The sequence below is a fragment of the Hakea prostrata genome, chromosome 2 (assembly GCF_041222555.1).
Source record: "Hakea prostrata isolate BN-2017 chromosome 2, UWA_Hpros_2, whole genome shotgun sequence".
NCBI classification, from domain to species: domain Eukaryota; kingdom Viridiplantae; phylum Streptophyta; class Magnoliopsida; order Proteales; family Proteaceae; genus Hakea; species Hakea prostrata.
The window spans coordinates 68,246,042-68,264,221 of NC_142601.1; the positions used below are offsets into that span (position 1 = coordinate 68,246,042).

The 18,180-nt window shown below is 38.4% G+C and overlaps 3 protein-coding genes across 5 annotated transcripts; all 3 read left to right on the plus strand.

Annotated features, from left to right (window-relative positions):
• The first annotated feature begins 5,066 nt into the window (after positions 1-5,066).
• On the plus strand, positions 5,067-9,764 carry LOC149025978 (glycolate oxidase). Of its 3 annotated transcripts, none has more exons than XM_089146193.1 (12): positions 5,067-5,184; positions 6,002-6,192; positions 6,539-6,663; positions 7,342-7,388; positions 7,755-7,832; positions 7,964-8,088; positions 8,364-8,430; positions 8,529-8,591; positions 8,707-8,776; positions 8,890-8,990; positions 9,125-9,229; positions 9,323-9,764. In XM_089146193.1, the coding sequence occupies exons 2-12, from the start codon at positions 6,056-6,058 to the stop codon at positions 9,512-9,514; spliced, it is 1,110 nt and encodes a 369-aa protein (XP_089002319.1). In that variant the 5' UTR covers positions 5,067-5,184; positions 6,002-6,055; the 3' UTR covers positions 9,515-9,764. The 3 variants fall into 3 exon arrangements, with proteins under 3 accessions (XP_089002319.1, XP_089002318.1, XP_089002320.1); XM_089146192.1 differs by having other exon boundaries at positions 5,071-5,184; positions 6,022-6,192; XM_089146194.1 differs by lacking the exon at positions 5,067-5,184 and having other exon boundaries at positions 6,081-6,197; positions 6,540-6,663.
• A 1,394-nt stretch (positions 9,765-11,158) lies between these two features.
• EIF3G1 (eukaryotic translation initiation factor 3G1) lies at positions 11,159-14,524 on the plus strand. Its single transcript, XM_089146195.1, has 2 exons — positions 11,159-11,671; positions 13,714-14,524. Exons 1-2 carry the CDS (start codon positions 11,302-11,304, stop codon positions 14,247-14,249), a joined length of 906 nt encoding a protein of 301 aa, XP_089002321.1. The 5' UTR covers positions 11,159-11,301; the 3' UTR covers positions 14,250-14,524.
• Positions 14,525-15,482: 958 nt separating this feature from the next.
• CRR22 (Pentatricopeptide repeat (PPR) superfamily protein) lies at positions 15,483-18,178 on the plus strand. The gene has a single exon (XM_089146196.1). It carries the CDS (start codon positions 15,698-15,700, stop codon positions 18,176-18,178), a length of 2,481 nt encoding a protein of 826 aa, XP_089002322.1. The 5' UTR covers positions 15,483-15,697.
• Positions 18,179-18,180: the final 2 nt, after the last annotated feature.

Consider the following 18,180-nt stretch of genomic DNA (forward strand, 5'->3'; position numbering starts at 1 on the left):
TTGCTTGTTTGAAGGATTGTTTAGACCTCTATTGTGGCGCTTCGGGGCAAGAAATTAACTTTGCTAAATCAAGCCTTACCTTCAGCCCAAATTATCCTAGCCATATTAATGAGGTGGTTTTCGAGAGTATTGAAGGTGAAGTATGGTGCAAGCCCATCGAAATATCTCGGACTCCCCACATATTTTGGAACTTCTAAGAAATACATCTTTATAGAATTAGCGGAGAAGTCAACTAAAAAAATTAAAGGATGGAAGTTTCATTTCTTATCTCCAGCAAGCAAGAAAATTCTTATAAAATATGTAGTGAGTTCGGTCTCTTCCTATACTGTAGCACATTTTTCAATTCCATCATCAGTTCATGATAAAATGAGGAAATCAATGTATGATTTCTTATTGGGGGGAGGTGGAAGGCAAAAAGAAAATTCATTGGATATCATGGTCACGACTATGTCGATCGAAGGAAAGAGGAGCATTGGAGTTTAGGGAACCGGCTCTTCATAATAAGACCTTACTTGCTAAAGTAGCCTGGCGTTTATGAACTGAACCCACTTCTTTATGGGCCCAATTCATTAAGGCTATTTATTTTCCTAATTCAAACTTTCTGACAGTCCAAAACAGCAATAATCCTTCATGGGCCTAGAAGAGTTTAATAATAGGAAAAAAAGTTGTACTTGATGGGCTTATTTGAAAAATTGGTAATGGGCTGAATATAAACATTTGGAACAACAAATGGGTAAGCACTCTACCTTCTTTCAGCATCAATACCCCACGACCGAACAGCTGTTCAATATCTAAAGTAGCTGATCTATTTGATCCGGTGTCTAGATCGTGGAAGGTGGACTTATTAAGAAGTTTATTCACTGCCGTTGAAGTGTCAGATATTGAGGTCTCACTTAGTGGAATTTCTCCTAACTTGTTGCAACTTGCAATATGTCTCTCTTCATTTCTATATTTTTTGTTTATTTTTAGGTAACATTTTTCCTTTTGCAGTCTCATCATATTCCCCTTTCTTTGATTATTCCCCAAAAAAAGAGAGTTCCAAGAATCATGCCATCTATTGATGAGATGGACTATCAAATTTTCATAAAATATTATGTAATTCATTAATTTTGAGATTTTCTTTTCAGAGGTTATAGAGGAGTGCGGATTATCTCCCCCGATAGAAGCAGTACGTGCTCGAAAGGTTATGTTTTCTTTGGTACCAGTCACATGTGATGTTTGGTCAGGTGACATTTGATTAATATAATTATAGTTTTTTTTTTTTTAATTATCGTTTAAATTTATAGTTATTTGATATTTAAGCATGCAATAATTTTATCGAATTTAAAATTGACAAATAAGTTGAAAAGTTTTCATACATCTATTTGCAAAATCTGCAATAAACCTAACTCGCCGTGCGGCAACAAAAGATTTGTATTATAAAAAGGGTGCAGGTACTTGTTAATATTCACAGATTACCTAACCAGGAATACGCATTAATTGAAATAGAGAAAGTCGTGGAATGTGCTTCGCAGAGCGTTTTGATTTCTATTTTATTTATTGGTGTTTGGTAGACACCTCATAAGATGAATTAGGTGACTCAGAAGGCTTGACTTTAATTGCTTGTTGGTAGGGAGTGTAAATGGAAAACCAAAATATGATTTTGAATTCGCATCCATATCCAGTTATAAGTATTCGAATCCATCTAATTACTACTAACTCTACAAAAAAAAAAGAGATTTTTGGCTATACTTTTTCCTTAATTGTTGCCATATATTCATCTTCGTCGACGTATTACCTAAAACCATCGCCAAATATGATATATTCATTGAATGTGTTGCTGAAAACATGTATATTTATAAAAAATGAGTATGTGACAACACCTAAGCTACGTTTGTTTGCAAAGGAGGGTGGAAAAAACGGAGTGAAAAAAAAAACACGTGGGTCCCATATGTAGTTGAGGTAAAGGAGAAGGAAAGGAAAGGAAAATATTTTGTTAAAAATTGATAGTGGTGGTTCCTATTTTTAACTTGTCCAAACTTTATCACAAAATCTCACCAAATTTGTGAGATTTAAAAAAATCTTGGGGTGAGAAAGTTGGGCTGTCACTTCAACAGACAAGTTTGTCTCTTACTTTCTCATCCCAATCAATCAAACAATATATACTTTTAGGAAAAGTAAAAAAATTTTATTTTTTTAAAGAATTTTCTCACCCTACCTTTATTCCAGCAAACAAACGCAGCCCTATAGAGAGTGTGGGGAAAATATATTTTTGGCAACACTTGATAGACAGTGTCGTGAAAAATACTTAAATTGATAACTAAAATCCAATTCATTTACATCCCTACTCGTTGGCTTGTTAACTTTGTCGAGTTGGAATCCTCTACCCATAAAGTAGGGAAGTTTTTTAATACGAATTATTGAATTCTTGAGATGCGTTCATCTCAAAGTAATATTTTTATTTTAATTTATTGGCAAACTAGATAAAATAAAACTCAACACCATTATGTTTTAGTTAATTTATTAGAAGACAAAAAATATATATATATTGTTTTTCGTGTAAACACACGTCATCAATCCATCAATGTGAATTATAAATTTCATCTCAAAGATTTGAGTATAATTCACCATTTATATAATGGTTTTATCAATAATCAAAGAATTAATAACTTCAACTTGAAAGATGATGTGAATGTCACCCCCGATTTTGCTGATTTTTTTATTTTTTATTTTTAAAGTCTTTTTTTCTTTCCTTGGTGCCCACTTAAGTGGGGCTTAATTATTGAATGCCCACTTAAATGGCAAAATTCTAAACGGTCCACTATTTACTTTTTGAAAAGTTTTAATTTATCAACATTTATAATTCAAAGGTTTCGACCATTATTTTCATCTATCAATTGACTAAAATACCCTCTCTCACTTAAGTGACCCAACCCCGGGACTGAGACAAAATCAAAGATTTCAAACATAGACCAAACCGAGTCAGGCTAAAATTAGAGTTGAATTTTGAATGAAATTTGTAGATTTATCTTTAAAAAATATTTATTGAATTATAGTTCAAATGTTTAACGTTTGAAGTGGGGTGAAACCCGGTTTCACCTCTCCCTAACCGTTCACATTTTTGTGTAAAAGGTGAATCTCTAGATTTAATGAATCTAGAGATTCACATAACCAAACAGGTAAAAATCTCCCATTTGTGAATCTAGAGATTTCAAATCTCTGGATTCACGTAACCAAACAGGCCCTAAATTGGTGAAAAGATTCTTCCTACACTTGCTAGAACCCCATCACTGCAGACATACACCACCCTTCTCCAACCGGCGACCACTGTCTCTTCCCTGCCGTTGCCATTCATGTCTTCAATAGTGTTGAGATTTTTGCCATTGCATATTTTAAAGCACAATACTCCTTTTTTGCCATTTGAAGCACGGTACTCCTTTTTATTTTTCCGCCCTTGCTCCATGAAATAACTTCTTTTTTTTTCCCAAATTTTTTCAATTTCCTACATAGTCCTCTATAAATGTGTGAAATATATGCAATTGACCCCAATTTTTTGAAAATTTTCACATTCTTTTTTCGAAATCTATAAATTTTGCCTATGATCCTTTTCCTATGAGTGAAATATCAATACTTGGGCTCGGGATCAAATAAATTTTTATAATGTTAAAAATGGATAGAAAATTTAGTGTGTTTTACGTGAAATATCGATACTTGGCCTCTCCCAATGTTAAATTTTGACTCCACCAATAGAAGCGAGAGATGGGAGTGAACAAAGTTTTATCAACCACTTAGTGGAAATCGGCCATTATTTGAGCCCGAAAACGAAAGAGCCTTACTAGCTAAGAGATCTTCTATTACATTATAACTCCTAGCAATATAAGCAAGGAAATAGTGCACAAAGTTATCAATTAGATAGTGGATATACTTAATCAAGGGCCCAAATGTCATTAGTGGTTGTATCTCACCCTCAAGATACCTGATTATTTGTTTACAGTCCGATTCAATTATAATTGATTTATATCAACATGCAAGTGCCTCCAATAGTCCTACTCTAAAGGCAATAGTTTCTCATTCTTTAGTATAATTATAATGCCCAGGTAATGATGAAGCACCCAATGATTTACTCTCTGCATCTCTAATAATAATGCCTACACCACCCTTATTTGTTTTCTCAACCCATAATGGATCAATATTTACTTTCACAAAATCATTTGAATGAGGTTCCCAAAGCAGCCGATTACTTTTTTCATACACAACCCCGTTGGTTGAAGTTAGTTTGACCCATTTTTGGTCATTCCAAAACTCTTTCATGGCATAGGACCGCCTTTTCTATTATCTCTTGTGGTTTTCGAGTCTTATTTCCTACAATACAATAATTTATAGCTTTCCATAACCACCACGCTACAAAGGAATTAAGGCCTATTCATAATTTATGAACCTTTCTTACCCATTTTACTAAGTTCCGTCCACATGTGATCTCTTATTATAGAGATTTACATTTATCATCCGAAACTCTCCAAGAAGTCATAAATGTACTTACATTTTTACAAAGACAGTAGAACCCCTTCCTGTAGCCCCAGTACTTGTAATTGGCTTGACAATTACACACACAGAGAGACACATATCGGACTGATACCAACGGGATGCGTATCGGTGCCAATGTAAGATCCTACGCGAGATTGTTCCATGGGATCATTTCTCTCCAACGCGAATCACCCGAGGAAAGTCTGTTCTAGTCTTCAAGATAAGGAAGCCATGTCAGCTTGACTGCTCTTCTCGTTAAACAGAACTGTTCGAACCGACTCCCCCTGGCGGCCTGGCCCTTGCTACTCCTCACATCATTGAGAGATATAGAGCTATACTTTTTTTTTTCCCTTCAAATTTTTTTCGTTTTTGCAATTTTATGAGTTTGATAATGAACTAACGTTATGCAACATATGAAGACGTTTGTGGATGAGAGGCGACATTCTACACATGATCAAGATGCGGTTTTGAATTCTCACCTCGAAAAACTGATCCACAATACACTAAATTTCAACCCCACTCAATAATCCCTAACCCATTTGTCTTTATCTGATCATTTCTCTCTTCCTCTCAGTTTCTTATGTACTTATTCCTTTTATCCTCTTCATCCTGATTTCAGTCATTCACTCTTGGTCTCTACTGGTTATCACCAACTGCTCTGCTTGGGCAAAGGAAGCCAAGGTATACTCCTTCCTACTGCTCTGCCTCGCTTTCAGTTCCACTGTTGCAGGTTGTTAATTTAGGACTTTTGATTGCAGTCTCTATATATTCGTGTTATTTCCCATGAGAATGTTACCTAAACTTGGACAGGGATTTGCTTGAGCTTGTCTTTCATCCAATGACATGGGTTTTGAGTAGATTCCAAATGTTGATTCTATCTTTATAGTTCAAGGTTGTAGCTGGAAAGCATTGCTGAACTTGCTTTGCTATTTCATCAAGTGGATTCTGTATGAAGTTTGATTCTTGCACTTGGGTTTATCAAAACTTGTTCTCAATATCTCTGATTCATATGTATATTGATCTTGGGTTTTAGAAAAACTTGTTCTCAATATCCCTGATTCGTATCTTTTGGTTTGTGAGTGAAAACAGATGTTTGAATCATATGGTTGTTATTTTCTTTTGAGTTTCATCTCAAGTGGATTTTATCTGACTGTAATCCGAGACTCACTGCTCCTGATTTTCTGGTGGAAATTTGCAATTTTTTTTTCTTTTAATGTAATTTAGTGTTTGTATTTTTCTGTCTTCTAAAGTGAGCATTAGGAAATCATCAATCTTCAATTGCTTTATCTTAAAGTTTGTTTAGAACCATCTGAAACCAAACATAGAATCATCTATTGTTTTAAACAGAAGCTAATATGAGTTTTTACCATGAAGTAAACCAGTGTTTAGATTATTCAAAACCCTGTTGGTTTTCACAGGGATTTGACATCTGATGATATCCTGTTCATGTTTTTATTTATTTTGCTTTGTTTATGGGTACACTATGATCTAAATGCAGGCTTTTGCTGTTGAATTTAGATTGTGAGAAGAGCATACACTTTCAACTGTAGAGATGGAGATAACTAATGTTTCTGAGTATGAGGCCATTGCAAAGGAGAAACTGCCAAAGATGGTTTATGATTACTATGCATCAGGTGCTGAGGACCAGTGGACTCTTCGGGAGAACAGATTTGCATTCTCAAGGATTCTGTAATTCTCTTTTTTTATGCTTTCCAAGTGCCAAGTTGATGATTATTCAATTTCTTTCTCTACCAACTTATTATTGGTCATTTTCGTGTGCTTGTGTGTCTTTTTTTTTTTTGGGGGGGGGGGGGGGGGGGGGGTGTAGATTTGGTGTTTGTGTATTCAGAAGTTTATTTTGTTTCATGGTTCCCTCCTGTTCAGAATAAAGACCAGGACATTTTATCTTTTTTTCCCCTTTGATGATTCATGTGCTTTTTTCCCCCTGTACTATCTGCCTTTTCAAACTGTGACTCCTTAGCTGATTCACTTATTTCTTTAACATGTCAATAATATGTCTATTTATTGAAAACAGGTTTCGACCTCGTATTCTTATTGACGTGACCAAGATAGACATGGCCACTACTGTCTTAGGCTTCAAGATATCGATGCCCATCATGATTGCTCCAACTGCCATGCAAAAAATGGCACATCCTGAGGGTACTTTCCTTTTTCGTTAAGCTTGTGCTCATGTCAACCTTGGATTGTGACATGAGTGCATGTATTTTGTTTCAGCTCAGGGCTAGTGCTACTACATGGATTATATATTTGCAGGATTTTTTTGTGCATGTTCTGGAAGATTCCACTAGTCAGTCAACTGACTCATGGCCTGACTGGGACACATTTTTAAGAGCTTATCTCGATATTAGATATGAGTTCTTAAATAAATTTTCAGATTAAGTTCTATTACAACTCATTTAATCCTAAGAATTTAGAGAATGTAAAAAACTGTTATTTTTCCTTCCAAGTTGAAGTAATTGAGTCAGTCAAATCCAATATAATCTGTATTCACTGTTGATTGTTGTTGAAATTTTGCAACATAAATTTTGATTGAGGAAAATGATTCATCAATATATTCAGTGAATCTGATTCATTGAGACAAAATGCATCATTTGAATTAAAATTGGTTTATGGCAAATGTTTGAACACATGATATATTTTCTGAGAGCTTCACTGAAATCTTAAATCTTGAGAATGCACTATAAATTTCCTCTAGGGTCTTAAATTTGGTCCTTTAGATCCTTGACAAGCCTTAATTCAATTGATATGATATGATCAGAAGGTGGTATTCAAGTAGTTGATTCTGTGAGTGAACCAAAGGTTTTTATTCTTGTGCAGGAGAGTATGCAACAGCAAGAGCAGCATCTGCAGCTGGCACAATCATGGTTTGACTTCTGATCTATTTATTCTAGTATTTTTCTTGTGGTCTATTAACTTATTTAAGCTACTTCACATTTTCGAATTCCATCGGTCTGATTACCAACATTGCTTCCATGTATTGATGTATAGGCAATTAATATTATTATGCATGCACCATGACTATTGTTATTTGAATCATGAGAATTTCATTTGATCTTATGATATTTCCATGCTAATTTCCTTAAATACTGTCCTACCTGATTTCAATTTTCTGATTTTCATTTTTTGAGTTTTGAATACTAATGCATGAACATTTCTCAAGATGATTCTGTTGTGCTGTATAACTTGTGTGGTAGTCTCTCACATATTATTTATTTATATACATCATCCAGACATTATCCTCATGGGCTACTTCAAGTGTTGAAGAGGTTGCTTCCACAGGGCCTGGAATTCGCTTTTTTCAGCTTTATGTAAGCTTCATTGGTTCCCGTCTCCCCCACCCTTTTCTTCTCTATCCTTTGATGCATTATTGTTTGGTTGGATAATTAGAATATTAGGTGCTTATCATTTGTGATGAAGTACTGTTCTGCTTATGTCTCAGGTATACAAGGACAGGAATGTAGTTGCACAACTTGTGAGAAGGGCTGAAAGAGCCGGCTTCAAGGCAATTGCCCTCACTGTGGATACTCCAAGACTTGGTCGCAGAGAGGCTGATATAAAAAACAGGTATCACTGAAAATTGCTAGGCACAAATTACCTTAAGGATTAGACTGATCTGTGCAGAGATGCCTCTTCTTTGTATTGTTTTTGTTGCTTTAATTTAATCATTCATTCATAAAAAAAATAAAAAAAATAATGTTCTATGAGATCTCTAAACAATACTAAGTTGGTCTATGAGATTCTTAGTTATTATATCTCAAACTAATGAGCATGTAAAAATTTACTCCAGTTACTTTACAGATTCTTAGGAATTAGGTGCCATCTCATGTGTTGTCCTGCAGGTTCACTTTGCCACCATTTTTGACATTGAAGAACTTTGAGGGGCTAGATCTTGGCAAGATGGATCAGGTGGGTTTTTTGAGTTGTTCAAGATTGTTTCATCTGGATTGATAGCTTTCCTTCCATGTAATTGTTGACATATATGATTTGTTTGTGGGATCCTGCAGGCAAATGATTCTGGACTTGCCTCATATGTTGCTGGTCAAATTGATCGATCTCTAAGCTGGAAGGTAAGTCTGGTGAAAGCGGATGGTTGAAGTATTTAAATGAGGTGGTGAGATCTAGCATATATTAAAACTTCTGATTACAAGTCACCTTCTGAAACCTCTCTTGGATTTTCACCAGGACGTGAAGTGGCTTCAGACAATCACTTCATTACCAATTCTTGTGAAGGGAGTAATTACCGCAGAGGACAGTAAGTAATCGGAGCATTTATCTCATTCTCTCCATAAGCTGGTAGAACTCATGGAGTTTTTAACAAATTCCCCCCTCCCTTTAAGCACCCTAATAATCTGTTGACTGGTGCAGCAAGGTTAGCCGTTCAAAATGGAGTAGCAGGTATCATTGTGTCCAACCATGGTGCTCGCCAACTTGATTATGTTCCTGCCACCATCATGGCTCTGGAGGAGGTGCATTTTCTTTCTTACATTGTTATGGTTTATATACTGTGAAACATTGTGCATTCCCTCCTCTCAAATCTGTTGTCATTTGAGATTGGTTCTTATAATTTTCTGAAACAATTGATCTGTGGATATGACTTTAGGTTGTCAAAGCTGCGCAAGGCCGAATTCCTGTTTTCCTGGATGGTGGGGTCCGACGTGGGACAGATGTCTTCAAAGCATTGGCACTTGGAGCCTCTGGCATTTTTGTAAGTAACTGAGTCCCAATAGTTGCATGGACCTTGGTATTTATTTTCCCCCTTAGCAATGCAAGCCACCTTATGACTTGTTCTCAATCTCAGATTGGAAGGCCTGTTGTATTTTCTTTGGCTGCTGAGGGTGAGGCTGGTGTACGGAAGGTACTCCAAATGCTCCGCGAGGAGTTTGAGCTAACCATGGCGTTAAGTGGATGCCGTTCACTGAAGGAGATCACTCGTCAGCACATTTTTACAGACTGGGATCAGCCTCGTCCTTTCCCTACACCAAGGTTGTGAAATGCTGAGCCAACACATTATCCAGTAAGTAATGTTAGGTTCCATGTTACATTTTAAACGGCTTGCCTTTCCTTGGAAGAGCTCGTTTCGGGATGCAACGAGTCTGGAAATACTTCTGGAGAATTTAAGCTTTTGTAATGATGATGGATGGAACTTCCTTAAGTGGCTATGCTAGCCTTTCTTGTATATTCTTTCTGTCAATCCTGAATGTTCCTAAATAATTTAGCTCTGCTAAACATTACTTCCTTAATTCTCAAATCCATTATATCTAATTCTTATTCTAGAAATCAATCCTGAGAGCTAAACATATTGGCTTTATTAAAGTTGGCTTTGAATCGTCTTATATGTAAGACGAAGGTAACCTATCCCTGGTCCTAGCTGACCAAACATGTGGGGGGTTTACAGTCGAAGTTACATAAAGCTTATGGTACAAGAAGGATTTAGTTCTTCTTCACCACACCTATGCATGGTGCCTTAATGCTATAATTGGATTCCAGAAAGGTGAAAATCATTGTTGATTCCCAAACGTTATTATTTAAGAGCCAGAATCCTATTACAAGAGTTGGATCCAATGGATTAAGATATTCCCTCTTCACATGTGTAAGGACAAATGAGTCCAGAGGTGGCCCTTCTAAAAGAGTCCATGGTTGGCCCTTCTTTCACTTTTGACCAATGCCTCTTAGTGAATAGGTCAAGGTCGATAATGTATATATAATAGCTTCACCATATTAACTGGCCAGTTTCAAAAGAACAAAGGAATTAAATCCACGAACAGACCTTAAATGACTTGAGACAAAAAAGTTGTTCAATCTCGTGGTCCATTTCAACCTAGGCTGAGGGCTACAATGGTTGAATGCAATTATCAATATACATAAAACAATTGTATCGTCTTTTATCATCAAAAAATAGTTCAGCTAGCAATGACCAACATCTCTTAATAAATAAATCATTAATTTAATTCTTCCAAATGATATATGTAATAGTTCCCACAACATTTGCACGAAACTGAAGATCCCAGTCTGAAGTAGTGGTGGAAGCTCAGCGCATCATTTTTGGGATCAATTTGAACTTGCAACACGAGGTTAAATTTTATGACATTAGTATTTAGGATTGAACTTTAGTGCTGCGCATTAACTGTGTTGCCGACAGAGATCTCCGTTTCAATTTTCAATACCTTTGAAATAGACAATCAAGATCAAAATTTTGGTCGGGATCTCAACCGTCAGTAGCACATGCGGTGCATTCAAGTTCACTCCCAATATTTATACGACAAAATGCACATTTTCCACGCAACGCCGCCACAACTGCACCCCCACACTACTCTAAAATGCGATATGCGAAAGAAACTGCACGGTTCTTACATGGTTTGATTGTAGTTTCTAAAAACGGTTCAGACACTAGACTCAGGGTTCAATCAGTTGGCTTGGTTGGGCCTAACCTTAAGGCCAGGCGGGCTGGATCGGTTGCCTCAGGCTTGGGCTTGGAATTGACACCCTCAAAGGCCCACGTTCTTCTGCTCGGTAAAGACGGTTCAGTGCATCAAAAAAACCGACCTCGCATTTGTTTTTCTTCCAAATGACAGTTTTGTCCTTTCTATAAAACGAACTTAAAACCCTTAAATCTGCCCTAGCTTGACTCGTCCGATCCCCGAACTCTCGTCTGACCTCTGTTATCTTCTCGCGGGCTTGATTCTGCGTGCAATCCTATTATCTTCTCTTTTGCTTGATTCTGTGTAGATCGATCCCTCTCTCTCTGTTTGTGCTTCTGTGTGTATCGGAAAGGCGAGAATGGCGATGGCATTGGACAGGCCGGCTTCTGCTTCTTTTAACCCGCCGCAATCGAATAAGCTTCGATGGGGTGAACTCGATGAGGAAGATGGAGAGGATCTGGATTTCCTTCTCCCACCTCGCATGGTAATAGGACCAGACGAGAGCGGTGTGAAGAAGGTAATTGAGTACAAGTTTAACGATGATGGCAACAAGGTGAAGATCACCACTATAACTCGGACCCGAAAACTTGCTAAGGCACGTCTCAGTAAGCGAGCCCTCGAGCGTCGCTCTTGGGCGAAGTTTGGTGATGCCGTGCATGAGGAGGTTGGTGCCAGACTCACCATGGTTTCCACCGAGGAGATTCTGCTTGAGAGACCTAGGGCTCCCGGTTCGTTTGCTCTCCTTTTATTCCTTTATGCCCTAATCTCTTTCTATTTTGCTTGTACTCTGAAAAATGGAATTTGGATAGTTTCTGTTGCTGCGCTTGTTAGCCATGGAATCCGTAAATTCATGGATTATGATTATTTTTCTCTTTTTTAGATCGGAGAAATCCCTGTTATATAATGGTTCAGGGCACCCTCCTGAGATTCAGGAAGCGGTTCTCATGGGACTATTTGGTGCAAAATTATCTTCCTAGTTTGTATTTTGCATGCAATACAAACTATTACTTCGATATACCCGTGGCGGCAGGGCTCCCTAAGAGTTCGTTTTCATAATGAAATTGACTCTTCTAGGGACGTTCCTCTTGACATTTATTATTGCTTATAGTGGTAAGCTTGTGGTAGAATCACTGTTTGTTGTTGAAAGTTTCTTGCTGAGTTCTTATCCTACTGTTCAACCATGTATAAGGATTGAGATATCTAAGAGGATGGTTTGCTTAGACAATAGAGTTGAATGCAGGATTTACGGAAACCACAATGCTTAAAGTTGCCTCAGGCTGCTCTGTTTTCCAGTACTAGCAGTTGTATTAGGTAATATCATGCTCAAGATTGCAATTTGAATAAGATCAGTCATCCGAATGCATAGGGGTGTCTACCCTTGCCCATTTTTAAGGGGTCCTTTGTATTTTTGTGGTGAAGGGTTCAAGTTGGGGAGTCTGTGAAGCAGGGGGTAGTGCTGTGTACATCGTGCAGTGGTGGGAGTCTTGCTCACTTGGTACTGGCCTGTTTTAACGACTCAGGCTATTGGGTGTGATCTGAAACGGTAGCTGATTATGTCATCTCAATTGGTTTGGATGAGGTTTACTTGGTTAGTTGTTTGGGATTAGTTGCAGGATGTGGATGTGAGATGTTTTGGCCATTACATCACAGGAGTCTATGATTCTTGATCAGTGAAAAGGAGTTGCTTCTAATTGTATTTAGGCTTTCTAGTCTTGTTGTTGAATGGCTTCTGATGGAAAGCAAACTTTGATTGGTGCCTAGTTGCTCTTTTTCTAACTGGCTATGTATGATGTTAGTGTAGCCAGAGGGTTTGTTTGTGATGCAGGGAATAACGGTGGATTCCTTTCAGTGCATAATTTTTAGCTGCCCTAAACTTGACGTAACTTGCTGACTGGGTGGGCAAGAGAGGATCACTACTAGCAGAGCCGGAGGTAACCTGGTAAAGTGGAGATTTTGAATGAGATAAGTACAAAAAAGAGAAGGAAGCCATAGATACAGACTCAAAATAAACAATCCCCTTACTGGAAGATAATGATTTGGAACCTAAGCATGAGGCAGGTGTTCTAAAATGAAACTGATATTGAAACAGGTAGTAACTAATCCAGAGATCAGGTAGTTAAATATTGTCAGTTGGTCCTAACATGACATCAAGACCCAAATTATTCATGTTTCACCTTGAGCTGATAGCCTGGTATGTTACTTTCTTTCTTTTTGTATGATATGAAGATTTTGTACGGGTCACCTAATTGTTATGCTCTTGGAGTGCACATTTTCTGCTCCCGGTTAAGTGCGTGGGACATGGTTTGTGCTATAATTTTTAGTATTTAAATAGGTTGAGGATAAAATAAGGATACTGCAAATATCATTGTTGTAGAATCACTTTCCCTATTTTTTACTCAACCAACAATATTTTGAGTCCTGATTTGTTCTTGATGTTGAATGATGTGAATCCTGCTTTGTTTTGGGTAATTTCTGAGTGAAACTTGTGACTGAAATCCTGTTCTATTTATCCTGTATTCTTAACTTGTTCAAGACGTTTCATTTGCCAGTTCATGTTTGATGTAGCGTTTTTAAAATACCTGTGAATGAAGACCTCATGTCATGCTATAACAACTCCCCCTCTGTTCCTTACTGAAATTTTTTTTATTCACCCAAAAAAGGAAAATACACAATTTCTGTTGGTTACTGCTGCCTTCTCCATTATTGTCTGTTATCTTCCTTGCAATTTGGAAAGAAATCTCCATTCGCTAACCAGAGTATGTCACAACAGGGAGCAAGGCAGAAGAAACCAAAGTTGCTGGAGACCCCTTGGCACAGCTTGGAAAAGGTGGTGCTGTTCTCATGGTATGCCGGACATGTGGAAAGAAGGGTGACCACTGGACATCAAGGTGTCCCTACAAGGATCTTGCTCCTCCGTCTGAAGGTTTTGTTGACAAACCTGCGTCCGAAGCTGCAGCTCCTGCTGCTGGTGCAACCAAGGGAGCCTATGTTCCTCCAGGCATGAGAGGTGGTGCTGCAGAGAGAGGCAGTGCTCCTGATAGGCGCAGGAATGAAGAAAATTCTGTTAGGGTTACAAATCTTTCGGAGGATACGCGCGAGCCTGACTTGCTCGAGCTATTCCGCACCTTTGGTCCTGTCAGCCGTGTGTATGTTGCTGTTGATCAGAAGACAGGCGTGAGCCGAGGATTTGGTTTTGTCAACTTTGTAAGCAAGGAGGATGCTGAAAGAGCCATTAACAAGCTGAATGGCTACGGATACGACAATCTTATTCTCAGAGTCGAGTGGGCTACACCAAGGGCAAATTAAGGGGTTTCTAATCGAGAATCTTGTCACAAAGACGGTTGAGGTTATGTTTGATATCAAAATTGAAGTAGTTGGCAGTGATTGCATTTATCCCCAAGAATTTTGTTACTTTGGTCAGGTTTTCTAGTAGCAGGAAGCCAAGAACAGATGCTTATGTCATTGATTCTGAAAGGAAATGAGCTGTTTTGATACTTATTTTAAGGATAAGTAGTTTATATTCTATTTGCTACTTGTTTGTATCATGCATCCATTCATTAAGTAAGTTGGTTGTTCTGTAACCCTCATTGATAAATAACTTGGACGTCCAAGTTTACTGCTATAGTGGGTTGGCTGCCAGCATGTTTAACAACCTTTCACCATGTTGTTCCTCCCTTTTCATTTATCAGTATTTGTGCTCTCGTTGTGATCTTCATTTTCATCTGCATTGGTTTGTAGTTGTGGTTCCTCTGGTACTTGAGGTGTCTTGATCTGATCAACAATCCTAGTGTGAATTGTTCTTCAGAGGGGGGGTTTCTTTGCAACATGTTTTTTTTCATTCTTCCTGTTAATTGTTTATACCAGCTATCATTTTGAGTTCAGAATTGTCAGATTATTAGCCCTTGAAAACCAACTAGCTGTTTGTTAGTCCTGATACACTGGATGAATTTGGTTCTGGTACTTGCCTCGTGGGTCTGATGTGATCTCGTCATCTCAAAGCCTGAACTTCGCCTGGGGATTTAACGAATCAATTTGAGCCCAGACCAAGAGTCGCCTGAAAATGCACTCTCCCAGATAAAGCCTGTTGAAGGGTCACGCCCCTAGAATCATGATGCAAGCACAGCAAAAACAAAGCAAGAGCACAGCGAGTTTTTGGTAATCATGACTAAATTTACACATTCAATTAGATGGCAACTAAGCCAAACCAAATTCTCGATTAAAATTCCGTGAAACCATATCTAGGTGGAACCTAAGTCACTGATTATTTTCGAACACCCCGAAAAAGAATGTGTGCAAGATATCAACAACACAATTTTCTAATTAGAACTTCTACATGCTACTAAATCTTGGGCAATAGTCAAAATCAAGGTTAAAATCTAAGACTAAAATTACAAACATGATTAAGGTCACGGTCAAAATCAGGGACAAGTTGCCAGGAGTTGGGTTGGACAAACACTAATCCCATGCCCACCTTAGCTCTAATTTAGAGATAAAATATTTTAATTTTAACCAGCCCTCAGAGCTTAAAATCTTAAGCTCAGCCTTATAAATTATTCGAGTTCAACGCTAGAGTGACTTAGTAGCACAAGGACCAAACTTGGTTTGTCCATCCTAATTTATTTCTGCTAGAAAATAAATAAATAAAAAAATCCGATCATTTGCCATTTATCCATGGGAAATTCCAGACAATTGAATGGCATCAAATACTCATCACCTTCATCTGTGGAGAGCGAAAGAGAATTACAGGGACAGAGATGGGTTCAACGCTATTGCCCTTCTCGCCTTTCTCTGCTACTTTAAGCCCCTCCAATGCACGAGTCACCTCTTCTCTTCATATAAATAACTCTTCATCCACGAAGCCTGAGCGCCTGCTACAGCTACAACCTTACAGGACTTACATTCCTCCTCATGTCTACTGTCACCCAACTGCTATCCTTCTTGAAATGTGCTCAAACATGAGAGAACTAAACCAAATCCTTCCTCTCGTAATAAAGAACGGTCTCTACAATGAACACTTGTTCCAAACTAAATTAGTCAGTCTGTTCTCCAAGTACGGCAATATAGCGGCTGCCACCGCTGTTTTTGATCCAATTGAAGACAAAGTTGACGCTTTATATCACACTCTTCTCAAGGGTCACGCTATACATTCATCTGTTGATGAGACTATAGCGTTCCTTAGCAGAATGAAGCACGATGAAGTGCAACCTGTTGTTTATAATTTTACTTATTTGTTGAAGACTTGTGGGGATAATTCAGACCTTAAGAGGGGGAAGGAGATTCATGCTCAGTTGTTCTGTAATGGGTTTGGATCTAATGTATTTGCAATGACGGGAATTGTCAATATGTATGGAAAGTGTCGTCAAGTTGACGATGCAAGGAAGATGTTTGATAGAATGACTCAGAGAGATTTGGTTGCTTGGAATGCCATTATTGCTGGGTATTCTCAAAATGGATTAGCGAGGACAGCATTGGAGTTGGTTGTAACGATGCAAGAGGAAGGCCAAAGACCTGATTCGATTACAATTGTCACCGTTTTGCCTTCATGCGGAGATGTTGGGTCTTCTAGGATTGGCAAGTCAATTCATGGTTTTGCTATCAGGGCCGGGTTTGCATCTTTGGTTAATGTTTCCACTGCACTTGTGGATATGTACTCGAAATGTGGATTGGTGCAGACAGCTCGATTGGTTTTTGATAGGATGCGTGATAGGACTTTTGTTTCATGGAATTCAATGATTGATGGCTATGCCCAAAGTGGACACTCTGAGGAAGCTATCGTTGTTTTGCAGAAAATGCTGGATGAAGGACTGGAACCCACGGATGTTACTATCATGGCAGCCCTGCATGCCTGTGCTGATTTGGGTGATCTTGAAAAGGGAAGTTACATCCATGAATTATTGAACAAAATTGGACTTGGACATAATGTTTCAGTTATGAACTCTCTGATTTCCATGTATTCCAAGTGTAAGAGAGTAGATATTGCTGCCAAAATATTTGAAGATCTGCAGGAAAAGACTCTTGTTTCATGGAATGCCATGATAGCTGGTTATTCACAAAATGGATGTGTAAATGACGCTCTCAACTTCTTCTGTAAGATGCAACAGAAGATGAAACCCGACTCTTTCACTATGGTGAGCATCATTCCTGCTCTTGCAGATATATCAGTCTTACGCCAGGCAAAGTGGATCCATGGACTTGCCATTAGATTTTGCTTAGATAGGAATGTATTCGTGATGACTGCCCTGGTGGATATGTATGCAAAATGTGGCAGCATTCCTACTGCACGCAAACTTTTTGACATGATGGATGAACGACATGTGACAACTTGGAATGCCATGATAGATGGATATGGAACACATGGACTTGGGAAATCTGCTGTTGAACTATTTGAGGCAATGTGCAGGGGGGTTACCAAGCCTAATGATGTTACCTTTCTATGTGTGCTTTCAGCTTGCAGCCATGCTGGTTTGGTGGAAGATGGATGGCGATTCTTCACCATGATGAAGAGTGATTATGGCATAGAGCCTGGGATGGATCATTATGGAGCCATGGTGGACCTTCTTGGACGTGTTGGCAAGCTTGATGAAGCTTGGGACTTCATCCAAAAGATGCCTATTGAACCAGGAATTAATGTGTTTGGGGCCATGTTGGGTGCTTGCAGGATTCACAAAAATGTTGAGTTGGGAGAGAAGGCAGCAGAAAGACTGTTTGAACTAGGACCAGAAGAAGGTGGTTATCATGTGCTTTTGTCTAACATATATGCTAATGCTTCAATGTGGGATAATGTAGCCAAAGTTAGGACACTGATGGAGAAGAAGGGGCTTCAAAAAACTCCTGGTTGCAGTTTGGTTGACTTAAGAAATGAAGTCCATACGTTCCACTCTGGCAGCACAGACCATCCACAGTCCAAAAGGATATATGCAAAGCTCGAAGTGCTGATAAATGATATCAAAGCTGCTGGTTATGTACCTGTAGTAAATTCCATACATGATGTCGAAGATGATGTAAAGGAACAGTTGCTCACTACCCATAGTGAAAAGTTGGCCATTGCATTTGCACTCATAAATACAAACTCAGGTACCCCCATCCACATCCGTAAGAACCTTCGTGTTTGTAGTGATTGCCATGAGGCAACTAAATACATCTCACTTGTAACTTCGAGAGAGATCATAGTAAGGGACATGCACCGGTTCCACCATTTCAAAAATGGAATCTGCACCTGTGCTGATTATTGGTGAAG